General features: G+C 23.1%; 2 protein-coding genes across 10 annotated transcripts; one reads left to right on the forward strand and one right to left on the reverse strand.

Moving 5' to 3' along the window:
* Positions 1-9: 9 nt before the first annotated feature.
* On the forward strand, positions 10-13,379 carry LOC126894800 (ATPase family AAA domain-containing protein 2-like). Of its 4 annotated transcripts, XM_050666070.1 has the most exons (20): positions 563-768; positions 1,035-1,100; positions 2,184-2,274; positions 2,340-2,407; positions 2,486-2,602; positions 3,310-3,627; positions 4,392-4,619; positions 5,598-6,118; positions 7,466-7,714; positions 7,779-7,991; positions 8,439-8,620; positions 8,717-8,888; positions 9,014-9,199; positions 9,657-9,937; positions 10,060-10,460; positions 10,530-10,633; positions 12,220-12,271; positions 12,476-12,577; positions 12,750-12,946; positions 13,167-13,379. In XM_050666070.1, exons 3-20 carry the CDS (start codon positions 2,198-2,200, stop codon positions 13,230-13,232), a joined length of 3,534 nt encoding a protein of 1,177 aa, XP_050522027.1. In that variant the 5' UTR covers positions 563-768; positions 1,035-1,100; positions 2,184-2,197; the 3' UTR covers positions 13,233-13,379. The 4 variants fall into 4 exon arrangements, with proteins under 4 accessions (XP_050522028.1, XP_050522027.1, XP_050522026.1 ...); XM_050666071.1 differs by lacking the exons at positions 563-768; positions 1,035-1,100 and adding an exon at positions 10-28; XM_050666069.1 differs by having other exon boundaries at positions 563-1,100.
* Positions 13,087-17,778, reverse strand: LOC126894807 (gastrula zinc finger protein XlCGF7.1-like). Of its 6 annotated transcripts, none has more exons than XM_050666092.1 (6): positions 17,434-17,778; positions 16,903-17,063; positions 16,326-16,476; positions 16,115-16,252; positions 15,121-15,289; positions 14,082-14,243 (listed from the first exon to the last, which is right to left on the reverse strand). In XM_050666092.1, exons 2-6 carry the CDS (start codon positions 16,994-16,996, stop codon positions 14,223-14,225), a joined length of 573 nt encoding a protein of 190 aa, XP_050522049.1. In that variant the 5' UTR covers positions 16,997-17,063; positions 17,434-17,778; the 3' UTR covers positions 14,082-14,222. The 6 variants fall into 6 exon arrangements, with proteins under 6 accessions (XP_050522048.1, XP_050522053.1, XP_050522049.1 ...); XM_050666093.1 differs by lacking the exon at positions 14,082-14,243 and adding an exon at positions 14,904-15,049; XM_050666096.1 differs by lacking the exon at positions 15,121-15,289 and having other exon boundaries at positions 14,045-14,243.
* Positions 17,779-17,799: the final 21 nt, after the last annotated feature.

Here is a 17,799-nt window from a genome sequence, read left to right on the forward strand (position 1 = left end):
TTTTTGCTCCTTATCACTGATGTAATACGTGAGTATTGAGCCAGAGATATGAGTATTAGTATTATTAACCCAACAAAACTGGTATTAGGCCAGTTATGTTTTTTTTATATTTTACTTATTACATTCGTTATAAAAAATTAATAACGTCTTAGATAATTTTTAAAAAAATTCAAGTCGTTTTAATCATTTGAGGCGTTCGAAGAATTCAAAATGGATACATAATTAAAAAAGATAATCAACATATCCCTAATTATAAATTAAATAATGCCATTATGCTAATAAATGGATGTCTTATCACAGAATGAATAAAATTTATTTATAAATCTATTTAATGTACAGAATTATGTAATTAGAAGCTATATGCTAAGATCTACATAGAATATTAGTATTTAAGGGTTTCATTTATTTTTAAACATTTCAATAATTTACATTAACTTTGAGTAGTCTAATTATTTAACAAAGCGTGTTATGGCGGGAATTCCGCTGTGGGATTATTCAATTTGGGTCTACTGTTATCAACCTAATGTTAAAAAACATGTTTTTATCGATTCAAATTACATTAGTCCTTATTAGAAGGTGAGTTAAGTTGTCTTTGAAATTACTCAGCTGTTTTGCATGTTTTTAGTGATGAATGTTGATTGTCAATATAAACTATGAATATTTACCACGGTTATCGACAAATTGTTGTTTTGTTTGTTTTATTCATTTTCATTACAGTCGTTCATTTGTTATTACCTGTAAAGTAGATATCTAGAATTCAAATAAATGGTATTTATTTCCTTATAGTTTTTAAAAGTAGTGATTAAGTACATACACTAAAATTTTATTGTTGACAGCCCTATTTAGTAACTGAATACATAAAATGCATAATTTCTTTTTTTATGCTTTATTGATAGACATGTTATTAGTATCTATCTTCATCTATGATCTCTGATAGGTACTACGTAACGTTTTATCAATTATCACTATATTATTATTATGTATATCTGACAGTTTTTTAAATTTTAAATATTATGTTTGTCATTTATAACTAGCGTTATGTTAATTTTTACATCATGAATGATTAATCGCTTTGCAATTTCTGCCAGAACATTTTATAAGTAAGTTTTTATTCATTAATTAAAAATTATTATCTTATGATGGTACATTTAAAACCATTATTTTTTAACTTATCAGTTTTTAACAAATTTTACTAATTTACTAGTATGGATAACTGTTATTTGTGAGTAGACTCATGTATTTAGTTAATTACTTTGTCTTTTAATTTAGGTATTATAATTCATATATATGAATTGATATTTTTAAGAACACTTCACAATTTTAGTAAACTGTTAAGTCTGTTCCAAAAGAAAATATTTTATAATTTAATAATTAGTTATGTAGAAATTTTATTTTATTAATATCATGAAACCTTTTTATTAACATCATAACAAATTAGTTATTATTTATCATTTTAATTGATAAATATCCTGCTGTCTTAGTATAACTGATAATTTTAAATATTATCAAAAAGTTAAGATAATTATAAAACTATGAAAGTATTGATAAAATTAATATAAATTGTCAAAATCTTAATTTTTGTATTTATGCTTTTACTTGTTAGATATCAGTATATTTTCTTAATTTCTTTCTAAGCTTCATTTGTATTATGGGAGGTACGTAAGGATATTATTTGTACCTATAAATTGAAATTCCTAATTAAAATTAAGAATTTCTACTAAATTAAGCTATTAGTTGAGATTGGAGGCCCAATAAATAATAATTTTACCATAATAGATTTAAGCTAAGTAATTATTTTTAATTTTCTTAATTTTTGAAGCATGTTTTATTTTTTATTTATGTGATGATTTTGTATAAAAGTAAAAATTTGGAGAGATTTGAGATAATTAGTTGAATTCAGTTGATTTTTTTTAAATCTTCCTTTTTATTTTAATCTTTTAATATTTTTTTAATTCATTTTTTTTTTTCAGATTCTAATAAGTATTAAAAAATTAATTTTATCACTAATAAATTAAAACATCTTAGTCCAAAATAGTTTATTTTTTATGTAGACATGACTTTAGACTAAAGCCGGTTAGAAAAATTGGGGTATGGCTTCCTTAAACATCAATATTAAAAATTAAAAAAATATTATGAGCCATAATTTTGACTGTACTTAATCAAAATTATAACTTCTTTTTAAGATTTTTATAACATTATGAGAAATAGAAGTAGAATTGCAAGCCAGTCTGATCAATCGGATGATCAAATATTTACACCAATTGTTCACACTAGGTAAATGATTTTGTATAACCTGTTATACTTCACTAAGTTATTTGTATATGAATAATTTTATTTAGATCCAAATTTTCAACACTAAATCATAATGAAAGTAGCCATAATCACGATGCTGATGACTCACATATTGGTATGAAGTATAATTTAATTAAAAATATATATTTATAAGTATTTTTTAAATTTATATTATGTGTTTGATTTCTTATAGAAGGAACAAGACGCAGTACAAGAAAACGAAAGTTAAGATATGAAAATTATAGTGATACATGGATTGTTGGTTCCCAAGCTCTCAAGGGATATCCTAACATGATGAATGAAGAAGATGGTAATTATTTTTATCATTCTCTCATATATCTATAAAAGAATTCTTTCTCATATCATATTTTGAATTTAATAAAAATTAATTTTTGGGAATGAAAAAAGAAAATTATTAAGAGCTCTAAATATAAATTCACCACTACACAATGGTTCAAAATAAAAAAAAAGAGATGTGATTAAAAATTATACTTTGAATTTTAGAATTTTATATATTTTTTTAAAGGGAATATATAATCTATAAAAAATAAAATTCCTTTGGCACTTTATATATTGATTTAATTTAAAAAAATACCCTTAACCTTATAATGGTTTATATTTAAAAACTACAAATTTGAATTACTAAACTATAAAAAAATAAGTATTTTAGTTTACTTAATTATTTAAAATATTTATTAAATTGAAAAAAAAACTCCGCCCATCTGGTTGTAATATTCATAATATTACAACTACCTTTTTTTAATTTTGGACCACTGTACAAAGGTATAAAATGATTCTTAAAATTAATAATAATTATATAGAATATAAATATATGGTATATAATTATTATTATTTTAAATAAATATTATGTACCTTTATTTTACTGAGCTTTAAAAACAATGTATAATTATGAAATTAAGGCATAATCAAATAAAACATCTCATAATAATTATTGATTTTAATTATGTATGTGTTTATTAAATTAGCTTATAAATTTATTTTACTTATTAACTTTAGTACCAAGAAGAATAACTAGAAATTTAAGGCACAAACAATTAGTTGAAGCAGATGATGATGATGATTTTGATGATGATGTAGACGATAAAGAAGAAGAAACTGTTGAAAAAAATGAAGGTACATCCCATAGTGTTAATTTTAAAGAAGAAGATGTTACAAATGATAATGTAAGTGACCATCGTCCACGAACAAGACGAGCTGTAGCTGAGGCTAGTGATAAGTCAAATGATCAAAGTAATGAAAAATGTGATGATTTATATTCTCGTATAAAACATACACGTAGACGATTAGCTTCTCAAATCCAGAATAAAACTAATAGTAAGTTTAAATTATAAAATACTACACATATGTTAATATATAAAACATTTAAAAAAATGTAAATATAAAAAAGAAACATTTTAAAGCTTCTGCTTTAAAAATCAGGAAAATTTTAATAGGTATTGTTATTTTTTTTTATTTTTAACTAAATTTTGTTTTTGCTCTTTAAAAGAGATTTTTTTGAGACTACTTTATAAATTTTGAAATAAAACAGAAGTGTATAATATGTTTTTCTAAATGGCTATCTACCATTTGTATTCTTAATCCTAAATGCAAGGTTTGATGATGACTAATGTAATATCTTTAAAAATATAAAACATAACATAATTTTTTTTTTTTTAATTAATAATATCTTACTATCTATGTTATCTAAAAATGTATATTGATTTAGTTAGTAAAATAAAACCAAATATATCAAGATAGAGCATAATTTTTCATTGGCTTTTTTTTAATATATTAGATTAAAATAGAAAATACTTTTTTTTATATATATATATATGTATATCTTATGTTCATTCAAAAATAAATTGATAAAAAATTATATTTTTCAAAAAAGTGTTACAATTTATTTGTTACATTAAAATTTGATTTTAGTTCTTTAGTGATGAGTTTAATTAATAAAAGCTTCAAAAAATATATTTGTAAGTAAATATTTTTATGAAAGACTATTTTTTAATTTATTCTATTGAAATATTTAAAAAATATCTAATATTTTTAACATTTAAAGTATTTGATATTGATAATAATTTCTTAACTATTCTTAGCAACTGAACAAAGCAGTGATGAATCAATTATGTCTGAAGATAATTTAAGCAATATTGAAGATTATTTAACTTCAATTAACAAAATAAATGTTGACAAGAAAAGAAGAACTATAAGATTAAGACAATGCAGTATTAGACAGTCTAATCGACCTCGTTATTACCGATATAGCTTAAGAAAAGTGAAACCAACAGTGCAAAGATTTCAAATTCATGCTGAACAAAATATTAGTAAGAATTATTTTTAATATAAATTATTAGTGCCATTGTTAATTATTAATAATACCTAAATCATAATATATTTTCAGTAAGCAAAATATTCAATATATTTATTGAACTAACTTTTACATATCATTTATTTAAACCTAGGTTTAGTTATTATCGAGATGGACATAATGCCCATACACTCAGACCTGTTGGTCCATTGTGCGTAAAACCTAGATTTAAATTTGAATACTTTTTTTTCATTAAGTAATATATAGTAATGCTAATTGTGTTTTGCTTTTAATATTTTGTAATATTTTAAAGTTATACATTTTTTTCATCTAATTTTTTGTGATATTATAACTTAATTTTATTTTTACAATTAATATTTTGATAAAATAATATAGGTTAGTTAATTTTTGATAATAATTTCAATTTTTTATGTTCTTAATTTAATATCATGTTTATCATTAGTTAAGTTTGATAATGAAATTATTTTTATGTTTATTATTATGATGTTCTTAGATTTTACAATATTTTTAGAAAAAAATTTTTTTTTCATTTCTCATTAAAATAAAGAAATTTATTTTTAACATTTAAATTGTCATGTTATAATATTTTTTAGCCTTAATTTAAATATTTAGTATTCAAGTTTATTTAATTTACTTAAGTCAAAATATGTCACAAATAGATCTTAATTTGAATTAGTTTTATTCTTTGTTATAATTATTATTATTATTATTATTTTTTAATTTAGATTGATTCCTCAAACTTCTAAAATCATATTCTATTTTCTATCTTTTCTAACACAAGCTTAGTTTTCAAGAGTGTATATTAATAAATATAATGATATTCTATCCATCTATATATTTTTGTTATATTGTATCAAACAATACTTTCCTTAAACCTAAATAATAATAATAGTTATATATAAAAATGTAAATATTGAGTCTATTGCAAATTCTTGTATCTTTGATACATTTTTAAAGATTTATTTTCTATTAGGGGCTGCGAAAACTCCATCTAGAATGGTGAATGGACCAAGGAAACGTCACGTTTCTACATCTGAAGATTCTACAAGTAATTCTGGACTGTCTGATAATGATTTAGAAACTTCAATTAATCAAACACAAGTTATAAAAAAACCAAAAAACAAAGGTCATAATGTAAGGGATGATAAAAATACAAAGAAGTCTTCTTTGGAAGACATAAAACCAGTAGTCGTTGATAGTGGTATTGGATTTCATAATATTGGTGGTTTACAAGAACATATTGACTGTCTTCGAGAAATGGTGGTTTTCCCCATTATTTATAAAGATGTTTTTGAAGTATTTGAACAACAACCAGCAAAAGGAGTTATTTTTCATGGACCTCCAGGAACAGGAAAAACTCTTCTTGCTAGAGCTTTAGCTAATGAATGTAGTAAAGGGGGACAAAAAGTATCTTTTTTTGTTCGAAAAAGTGCAGATGTACTTTGTAAATGGGTTGGTGAATCAGAAAGACAGCTGAGACTTCTTTTTGATAAAGTAAGTTTTACTATCCATATTTATTTTTAATATATTTTAATTTATTGAGATTTTATTTTTACAATTATTACACCTCAACTATTGTTAATTCTGAATACTAAATACATTCATTAAAATAATATTTCCTCTGTCGAGAGTGGAAATATTAGAATGAATAACTATATGATGGATTAAGACGGTAACGTTATATTAGAAAAGAGAGTATAAATATTGTGAAGAACTAAAATATTGACTAAAATAGTTCTATTTTAAGAGATAATGTGAAAAGTTTCCTAAATGTTTCTTATAGTTAAAAGTATATACAGAGAAAAATTAAGAGAAAAATAAGCATGGACGGGTAATAAATTGTGTATAAATCTAGGTCAACATAATTTAATCATAAAATGTCTATTAACTTTTGAGTTATGGAACCTGGAATAAGTATTTTCGTATTACCTGGCATATTTTGAAGATAAGGCAAATCATTTACATTGCCTAGCACTTAGAAATTTATGAAAAGAGTAGAGAAGTCTTTAAAAGAAACATAACTAATTAATGGTAGAAACAAATTAGAAGACGAAGTAGCAAAAAAGTCTGCTATATCATTGTGCAAAATATTTACATAACTAGGAATCTAATTAAAAATAACCAATTTTCCTAAGTGAATTAATAACAACAAAGATAAGAGATATAATTTTATAATATATTATATTGAAGAACATATATGATACCATAACATTCGGGTGTAAATAGAAAAGTAATTTAGTTGAAAAACAAATTTTGAAATTGGAAACAGGAAAAGAGCAATCCATTAAATCACCAGATAGTGAACCACTGGTGTAAATTAAACATTCATTAGGAAAGTTAGAATGAACATATTGATATTAGAATAAGATATGTTAAATTGAGGCGATAATTTGAGTAAAAATTTGAATGTTAAATAAATTTTAATAGAAGTTTAAATTTAATTTTAATGTTATTTCAATACTAATACATTCTGCACAAGATAGAGGGGTAGAAGAGAGGGCACCAATAATATTTTGAATAATGCAATTAGAGGACAGTTAATTTTCTTTGGTGAATTAAAGATGGCAAAGAAAACTAAAATGAGCCATAATCTACTTTTGACCGAATGACTGAATTAAATATAAATGTTAATGAATAAGTATGTGAATTTTACAATATACCCTTAATGTATCTTAAGAGGTTAGCTCAACGATAAATAAAGAATAAAATTGTTATGTGAGGTTTTTGAAATGAGTAGCTGATCCCAAATACTTAGGGTAAAGTTGAGAGAGAAGAAGAACAACAAATTTTTTTAGGTATGCTTATAGTTATTGAAATATTAAAACTTATAAATATTTTCAGGCTAAAGAAATGAAACCTTCTATTATATTTTTTGATGAACTTGATGGCTTAGTACCTGTTCGGTCTGGTAAACAAGATCAAGTACACAATAGTATAGTTACTACAATGTTGGCTATGATGGATGGTTTAGAAAATCGAGGTGATGTTATAGTAATTGGTGCTACAAATCGCATTGATTCAATTGATCCAGCTCTTAGAAGACCTGGACGTTTTGATAAAGAATTATACTTTCCACTGCCTTCAGATAAAGTACTTTTTAAATTAAATAATAAAAAAAAAGACTTCACAATTTTACATAGTATGTTATTTACAGGATAGATTAGATATTTTAAGAATAGTAATAAGTAAATGGAAATGTGCCCCTGAAGATGGAGTATTGCAAAGATTGGCTGAAGAAACTGTTAATTATACTGGTGCAGATCTAAATTCTTTATGCTCTGAATCAGTATTACAAGCTCTTAATCGTACATACCCACAGATTTACAAAACATCAAAACGTTTACTTTTAGATAAATCAAAAATCAAAGTAAATATAAATAACTAAAATATTGACTATTAAAAATAAATCCAAATTAAACACAAATCATAACAAGCCAATTATAATTTTCAATTTTTTATAGAAACATAAAATGAAGAAGTTGATTTTTTTATTATCTTGTTATAAAAGTATTATATCTATTAAATAGTTATTAACTAAAACTTGAAATATCCATATTCAATATATACCTATGTCTGATGTATCTTAAACTTAGAATTAACTTTGTATAAATCTTATTTGATTTCACATAAATAATTTTAAATATAAATTTAATTTGTGTTAGGTTTTTTTTTAAATTATTACAAATATATGATATGCCTCAATGTTTGTTGACACATTGTTTAATTAAAAAAAAAAAATTTTTTTTTCTTAAATACATATTTTGAAATTTCGTAAAATATATTTAATCATTTTTATAAAATTACAAAATTATAGGTAACATTTGAAGACTTTGAAAAAGCATTGAGTAAAATTGTTCCGACTACTGAGCGTAATGTTGTTCTTAATCCAAAGAAATTACCAAGTATTTATCGTTCATTGTATCAAAACATACTAGAGGATTTTGTTTTATATATTAGTAATTTATTTCCTGAAATAAATTCACATTCCAATCAAAGGTTAGATATTAAAGTAACTTATGATGTATAAGTTACTTTCAAAAAATGATTTAATATTATATTTATATAATTATTATTTTTTTGTTTGAATTTCAGGTTGAGAGTTTCAAAAGCTCCACGTGTTCTTATACACAGTCTGTCTAATTCTAAAAATGTTCTTGTTATCCCAGCAGTGTTACAACATTTTGAAAACTGTTATAGACATACATTAAGTTGTGTAACATTGTACAGTAATTCAACTAACTCACCGGAAGAGTCAATAGTTCAGGTATATATAGTTAATTTTAATTTTACCTTTTAAGATTAACTGTTAATTAGTGTATTTTAAATAAGTTTTCATTAAAATAATTTCTATTTCAAAATAAACAGCTGATGATTTTTTTTTTGTATTAGATATTTAAAGAACTGCCAAAACATCTTCCTGCAATTTTATTTATTCCTAATATTGGAGAGCTATGGGAAAGTTTGACTGACACCTTACAGAAGTTATTTGCTGAACTTTTAGATTCTATAGATATAACATTACCTGTACTGATTTTTGCTACATCACTGTATGACTATAAAGATCTCCCGAAACCGGTAATTATATTTTTTAACATTATTAAATTATCTTAATATTTATTAAGATTGAATATTTATTAGGAATTTTTTTTTAAATTAATTAATTGAAATTTTTATATTCAATATTCTGAGTAAGGGAACAGTGTGTGGGTTATTCCACGGTCTATCTGAATAATTCTAATTAGCACTATCATAGGTTTAAGAATCAATTACAGGTAGCTTTATGTATTGAACAACAGTTCTGCTCAACAGATGGAGTAGTCATTTTCTCTTATCATAGCCAACTTGTCCTGGGGCAAATATGGTTTAGAAACTTGATAATAGGTTCTAAAGTGTCTAGAAAAAATGATACTTACAAAACATTTTAATAACCATATTATAAATTTGTTAATATTTAAAATTTTAGTTGTAATGAAATATGATGTCTAAAATATTTATTTAAATATTATTTTCAAGTATGATAATGTATCTTTAGATATTAGATTTATTTTTTGGAGAAAAACGAAAATACATGATTCCTAATCCATCAAAAAAGGCTATACATGCTTTATACACTGAACTCATATGCAAGGCATTAAAACCACCAAAGATAATTGAACCAGAAACTGTGGAAGATCTACCATTAGCTCCTACGCCTAGTCCACCAAAGCTAAGTGAAGCTGAATTAAAAAAAATAATATGTCAAGAAGAAAATACACTTCGAGAATTAAGAATTTTTTTACGTGATATTTGTGCCAAACTTGCTCGTAACAAACAGTAAGTATAGATATAATATAGAATAAAAGACAATTGTTTACAATTTTTCTGTTTATATGTAGAAAAAATGTCGTATTAAAATGTAAAATTTTTAATATTAAAATTTATATAACCTGTTTTAGATTTTTTATGTTCACAAAACCAGTTGATGTAGAAGAAGTACCAGATTATTTAGAAATTATTAAAGAACCAATGGATTTAGAAACAGTTATGAGTAAAATTGATAAGCATTGTTATGTTTGTGCCAGAGATTTTCTAGATGATATTGACCTTATTGTTCGAAATGCTTTGGAATATAATCCAGAAAAAAGTGCAGAAGATAAGCATATTCGACATAGAGCATGCTCATTAAGAGATAAAGCTCATGCATTTATCAAAGCAGAAATGGATTCCGATTTTGAAGAAAATTGTTTAGATATACGAGAAAAACGGAAAAAAAGGAATGCCACTGAAATTGAACAAACTTGTGTTCCAGAATTCGTACATACAGTTAAAAAAGAACAGTCTTCTGACAAAATGCATGGTAAAACATATTTTTTTGCTACATTTCTATTACTTAATTTATTTTTACTACATTTTTATGTTTTGTTAGAGCAAATTAATAGTGAAGACAACAGCAGAAAAAGAAAACGACGCAAAATGTGGCAAAAAGGATACACCCCCAAAAAAAAATCAAAAAGCCTAAAAAATTCAAAAGTAAAATTTTAAGATAAATTTATAAAACAATAAAAATAGTAATAATAAATAGAAATTAAGAATTTTGATATATTAAAATATTGAAACATTTGAACATTTTTAGTTATAACTACATCCCAGGGTATTTAGACATTCTCTTTAGATAAAATTTCTGACTTCAAGTTGTACAATCCTTGTGAAATAGTTTTTATTCTTAGATTTGGAACAATGTTTAAAGATATTGAATAAAATAACAGTTAATTATTTCTAATTTTTGTTTAAATTTCAAATAATGTTTGAAATTTTATAAATTAAAATTTCCTTTTTTATGATCATATTAATATATATATATATATTTGTTAGGGTTAAATTTGTAATTAAAAAATTATATTTTATATTCGAATGTTTTATGCAGGGAAAGAAGTCATTTAAAGTTAAAGTTTAAAGTCCTTTAAATTAGAGAAGAATATAATTTCTTTTCTGTTAAATTATTGTTTTATGTAAGTTTAAAATTATAGAAACTTAGCACCTATATAAGGGAGTGTGTATTAATGGCTGGGCTTAAGCTACTCAAATTTCAATGTTTTCATTTTTCAAAATTTCAATATTTTTTTTTTAATTTTATTGTACTTTAATTACCTGTTTTTACTAAGGAAAAAAAAAGTTCAAATTTCATAGATTTTTGGACTTGAATTTAAAAATAATCAATATCTTATAATATATAAGATATAAGTTTTCATATTTAAAAAAAAATTATATATTTTTTATAATTCAAATGACTTAAAAAATAAATTCTACCTAAAAAAATTAATATATTATTAAGTATACAAATAAAAATTAAATTTAAAGGCTTAAAATAAAATATTATAGCAAAAAAAATTTTTTTATTGTAAAAACATATTTTTTATAAAAAAAATTCACAGAAATATTTTATTTTACATAAATCATCTTTCATTGATTTTTTTTATCTTGGTATTACTCTATAATATGGATGATATAACCCGATCTGAGAACATTCTATTAATTAGATAAACTTCATGAGTTTTTCTTATGTGGCTTTACTAATGTTAAAACTAAATAATAATTTGTAATTATTTACTTTTCTGAAGAGTGCAATTAATACCAATTATAATTTTGAGAATTGAATTAATTTATAAAAATTACCAAAATGGAAAACATCTAATCCTATTAAAATTAAAATATCAAATAAATGATATCAGGTTTAAATTCAATGACCTAAAAATATATAAATTAATGTGTCAATTTTTCATATAATTGAATAAATTTTGAACCCCTCTTTTAGAATAAGAGTATCCCTTCCACATACCAAAAATGTTCTAATTACATGTTTATATCTGGGCCTATAAAATAAATTGTTTTAATATTATTTGTTAAACAATTATTGTTGTTAATCATAATAATCTAAAGCTGATTTCCAGAAAAAAAAAAGAAGCTATTAGATATACAAAATTAAGGTTTATGATCCTGTATTACCTATTATTTAGATTATAAGTATTGTTATTCTAAAAAATTTTTCTTTTAAACATATTAAATTATAATTGTAGTACTTTAATTTTTTTATCATAATAAAATTATAATACTTTTAGGATAACATAACAGCTAATTCAAATAATGCCACATTCAATGGTTTTGATTCAAGTAAGTTTTATATTATGTTTACTATATTGAAAAATAAATCTTATTGAAATATTTGCACTTTTTAATTTACGAATAAATTATTATACAAATCGATTTTATAAATGTTTTAATAATTACTTATATTTTCTACATAGTTATTCTTTTACAATTTATATTATTACTAAATTAAAGAATTTATATTTTTATAAAACAAATTTTTATTAGCTAATGGTCTTGATGAAAGTAGTAATGAAAGTAATCATTCATTAGCGTGGGAAGAAAGATCTGTTACCATTAGTCCTATACCAAACGAATTTAATAATTTAGGTTAGTATACACAAGATATTTTTATCAAATTTTAATGTTTAAAGTTAATAAAGCTTTAAAAATATAATTAGATTACATTTTTGTATTAAAATAAAACATACTTATTTTCTATTTTTTAGTTTGTCATTATTATCATCTTTTTTTATTTTAATTTATATGAACTACTAATTAGATGCATCACCTCCTATTATTCGTCAAGAATTTAAAGTTGACAAAACTCTTTTGTATAATTTCATTAACTCAATAGTTACATTTTGGAATGGAAAAAATGAGTGGAATGTGGATGATGGTATCATAGATTTATATTCTATGCTTGATCAAAAAATTTTACTATACAATGAAAAATGGGATCGATCTTCATTAATTACAGTATGCAGTAAAATAATTATTTCATCATTATCTAAATAATTCTTCTTATATGCCTTCACAACTCTGCAAGAGTTTTGGTTGCCAACTATCATAGACTTCCAATAATCCCAATTCTAGATCCTCTCCTCCCAATCTATTGCTTCCAGTTTCCCTGGATCTTGGCGCACCCCATCCATCATCTAAATATTATGGTATTTATAATTTTTTTTTTTAATTTTAGGAATTAAAAACTGAATTTGAAGATTTCAAAACTCAATATAATAAAGAATATGAATGCACCGAATAACTTTATAATTAATTATATTACGTATGCTGAGTTAAATGAAACATTTTAATTATAATAATTGAATAACTGTATAGTTATTTATTAATGTTAAAAAATTTCCTAGTTTTGTACTGCCATTTAATTTAAATACATAATTTTAATAGTTATTTTACAACCTATATTCTTAAACATGTATTTATGTGATTTAAATAATGTATTGTTTAGTTATAGAAAAATCATACTATTGGGATGTTTGTATACATAATAGTTTGGGTACTTTTTTATGGAATATTAAAAATCGATGATTACTTAATCATAAAAGATAATTTGTTAGTAGCTGAGTCCATTATTTCTCATAGCATAATGCATTACCTATATATTGAAACCATTTTCACTTTACCCTAAGAATTTTTAGTTTTATAATTACAGCTATATCGTTTTTTTATAACTATTGTAATAATTTATATCCCAATAAAAAATAAAGTATTATTTAATTAAATAATTTGATTGAAATATTTTTTTTTCATAAACTAATAAAATTACATATAAATGACCATATAATGATTTAATTTGTTACTAAAAAATGAGAATTAATATTTAATCAACATTCCATATTATTTATTTAATTACGTTGAATATTCTAAATACTATATTTTGTGTGTCAAAGTGAGAAAATTTACTTTCCCACCATTAAATACAGACATCATGTGTTGCTGATAAAGCTAAATAGGCCACCTCAGTTAGGATTGTCCATATCAGACAACAAAATTGACTCAGTATTTATACTGTAAATTAATAAAATAAGAAAAAGTAGAATAAAATTCTACTAGAGGACGGTGTGGCCGAGTCGGTAATGCGGAAGTGCTTGGGGTGCACTGCCTCGAGTTCGAAACTCGGTCATGGGTGGCTTCATTTGCCAAATGATCTGTTTGGTAGTTGGAGTCACTATTCTCTCTCCAGCAACGGAATAATCACCCGCCCTGAAGTATAAATGAGAGGCCGCAATGGCCCTTAATTGAGCCGATAAAAGCACTAAAAACAGAATAAAATTCACTTTAATTATCAAAAGAAATTATTCAAAATATACAAGTTATTTTTTATATTTATGAGTATTTTTATGACGAACTAATACATTTTTTTCATAAAATGATTTTTTGCAATTATTACATTTAAATGGTTTTATCTTAGTATGCTTAGTTCTGATGTGAACAATTAGAGCATCTTTTCGAACAAAAAATAATTTACAACAATCACATTGATATGGTTTTTCTTCTTTATGTAACCACTCATGTCGATGAAAAGAACTTAGATTGCTAAATGATTTCTCACAAATTTGGCACTTAAATTTTTTTATAAGGAGCTGATCTTTAAATTCCGGTTCATTAGAATGAATTGCATAATGAAGAATCAAATAATCTTTTCTAGGGAATGTAGCATTGCACATTTCACATTTAAACGGTTTTTTACCTTCATGTATCATTAGTATATGATTTTTTAAATTAGATAACCGACTAAAATTTTTAGCACAAATATTACACTTTATATGGTCTAAATTTTGTTGTACATATTTTTTCCCACTGTGAATTTTTTTATGTCTGCAATAATTTGATTGATCAGCAAATGTCTTGAAACATAATTCACATTTAAATGGCCTTTCTCCTGTATGGACCCTGATATGATTTTTTAAATTTGATTTTTGAGAAAAGGAAACTTTGCAAATGGGACAAATAAACTTTTTTTCATTTGTATGATATTTTTGATGAATATTAAGATATAGTTTAGATGAAAAAGTTTTTTCACACTCATTACAGTTGTATGGTTTAAATGGATGGTTTACACTAAAATGATAAATAATTTCTTCCTTAGAATCAAACAAATTATTACATAAACTACACTTCTTTTTATTTACATTAAAAGTTTGTTCATTAAGATTTAATTCAAAAGTAGTTTTCTGATATTTTATTTTAAGATTTGTTAATTCATGATTATTTTCTTCATTTTTTTTAATTTTATCTTCATGATTTTTATTGTATGTTTCATAACCACATTCAGGTATTTTTATTTGTGAAATAGTACCACTATAAAAAAAAATATTTACATAACATTTCAAATGTTAAATTATCACTAAAATACAAATAAAAACATTTCTAAATAACTTTGGCATATGTTAATCTTTTAATTTGATTAACTCAAAAAATCTTGAAAATTAAAAAATAATAGTAATAACCAAGTTTGGCATAAATGCATTTTATCACATCATCGAGATTTTTTGAAATTTTTGTTTTTAATCAATTTAATTTTCCATTGTGATTAAGAATTTCTAAATAAACATTGTCGGCAAAGCATAGTTATAAAGTTATAAGCTTACAAAGTTTTCTACTGTTATGCTTGATTTTTGTTATGTTTGGCTATTAATTTTCAATTATTTTCTTCAATTTAATTGCCTAAGTAATATTCAGTATGTTGTCACCAATTTTTATTAAATTTATTTGTTTCCAAAATAAAAAAAGAACGTATAGTTACTTAGATGCTCATTTGCCCCACACGTTTCAAACTATTGTCAAGTTGGTAATCTGCACCTATGCATCGTCAGCAATATTGGGAGGTTTAATCTTTACTTAAGATCTAAAAATTTGCACTATCTTTATTATACTTCCGAAAATTTTTTTCAAAGATTTTTGAAAAAAGCAATGAAAAACACAAGTTAAAAAAAATTTTTAAAAAATCTTAAAGGGGTGATAAAATGCATTTGTTCCCCAAGTTTTAGTTTAATGAGATTTTTTAAAATATAGCTAGATCAAATTTTAAATAATGAAAAATTATGTTAGATTAAATTTAAAAGGAATGTATTTATAATAAAAATAAGTTAAATATAATTATAAAAAACCAATAAAATATCTTACTCAGAATAGTATATTTGGTCTTTACCAGTATTGATATAATCATAATTTATCACATTATAATTTAAATTACAGTTCAAATGTTTATTTTCATCTTTTATAATAGAATTTGTTTCTGTAGTGATATTTTCAACACTAGTTCTGTAATTATTTACAGCAATACAATTACTATATTCTAAATGATTTAACTATAGTAAAGCCAAATTATACTCACTCAGAAAATTTTACAGTGTGAATATTAACAAAATTATCTTCTACTATAATTATTTTACTATTTTTTTCTTCTTTTACAAATATTGAATATTTTTCTGCCATTTCAACATCATTATATATAATGTCATCTTTAAGCTCACATTTTTCATCATCTTTCAAATAATTGTCTTTTTAATAGGAAATTTTATCAATATTTTCAATTGTTAATAAATATAATTATTTATAATTGTTGAGTGTTTTTATAAAACAATAACAGCTATGTCTAACTGAACTTAATTGTCTTTAAATAGGGTGAGTAATATTTAGTATATGTGTATTTGTTATAATAATCCATGATAGAATTTGCTCTAATTAAATTACAAAATGCAAAAAAATGAATTGTTTATTGAAAAATAAATGTACTCTATGAATAACTGTAACAAATTTAGAGATTATTTAATGCCTAATATTTTCATTGCATAAAAATTATTTTATCTAAATTTAATTATACTGTAATAAGAACATTCTTCTTAACACTATAATTCATGTTTATAATTTTTAAAACATTTAATTAAATAAGTTAAATTAATATGAATTACCATTCAATTGTTTATACATGGATACTTTTTTTATTTTTAAAATTTTAAACAGTTTGATTGATAATCCAGATCTCTTAGAGAGTATATCTCTCATAGTGTCTAGTGTTAATACTCAGCATATTTTTTTTGTTTAACATCAGCAAAAAATGTTATAAATAGCCCTAAATATCGCATGTTAAATCTATGTAATAAATTGTACTTATAATTACTTGTAAATTAAAATCAAGTGTCTTAAATATAATGTAATGTTAAAATTATATAGTTTATACCTTTTGCCCCCTCCCGTCTATAAGGTGTTACTTTTTCTATAGGAAGAAAGTTAATGTTTATTATTTTTTAAATATATAGTAAATCAGCCATAGATTACATTCCTTTAAAATATCATGTTCAAAATAAATTAAATATAATTATTCCAATTGGTTTTCTTATTTAAAATGAAAACATAAAAAAAAAATTATTTATATAGATATATTTTTTTTTCAACTTCTGGTTAGGTATCTTATTAAGGTATAAAATCATAATATATCTTACCCATGTTAGAAAAATTTTTAGATAGTTGTCTTATTAAAACTTATTCAAAAAAATGTTCGGTATTTAGAAACGATTTTTTGATAGACCATCAATTTAGTTAGTATAATGTCTGAACAATAAAATAGAAGTAAACATAATGTAGTTGTATTAACCACTTCTGTCCATTTTCAGTGCTTACACTGATAAACCACCCTGATTACCTATTATCAAATATTTCTTTTCCTTTTCCCACCAACTGAACTGTAATATTGTAAATGGTCAGTGACCAGATTCAATAATGGATTTATCCACTTTGACGAGTACCTTTTAAATTATTTTATTAACTGATATTATCACCTATTTATAACAAGGTCCATCAATAACTGT

The sequence above is a fragment of the Daktulosphaira vitifoliae genome, unplaced genomic scaffold (assembly GCF_025091365.1).
Source record: "Daktulosphaira vitifoliae isolate Bord-2020 unplaced genomic scaffold, ASM2509136v1 Scaffold_1, whole genome shotgun sequence".
In the NCBI taxonomy this organism is placed as follows: Eukaryota; Metazoa; Arthropoda; class Insecta; order Hemiptera; family Phylloxeridae; genus Daktulosphaira; species Daktulosphaira vitifoliae.

Coding starts and splice junctions, on each gene's coding strand:
- LOC126894800 (XM_050666071.1), top strand. CDS start 2,198: ATGAGAAATAGAAGTAGAATTGCAAGCCAGTCTGATCAATCGGATGAT. Junction 8,889..9,013: donor CGGAAGAGTCAATAGTTCAG/GTATATATAGTT, acceptor TTTTTGTATTAG/ATATTTAAAGAACTGCCAAA. Junction 10,461..10,529: donor GTCTTCTGACAAAATGCATG/GTAAAACATATT, acceptor ATGTTTTGTTAG/AGCAAATTAATAGTGAAGAC.
- LOC126894807 (XM_050666091.1), bottom strand. Junction 14,244..14,378: donor TAAGATAAAACCATTTAAAT/GTAATAATTGCA, acceptor TTCTGTTTTTAG/TGCTTTTATCGGCTCAATTA.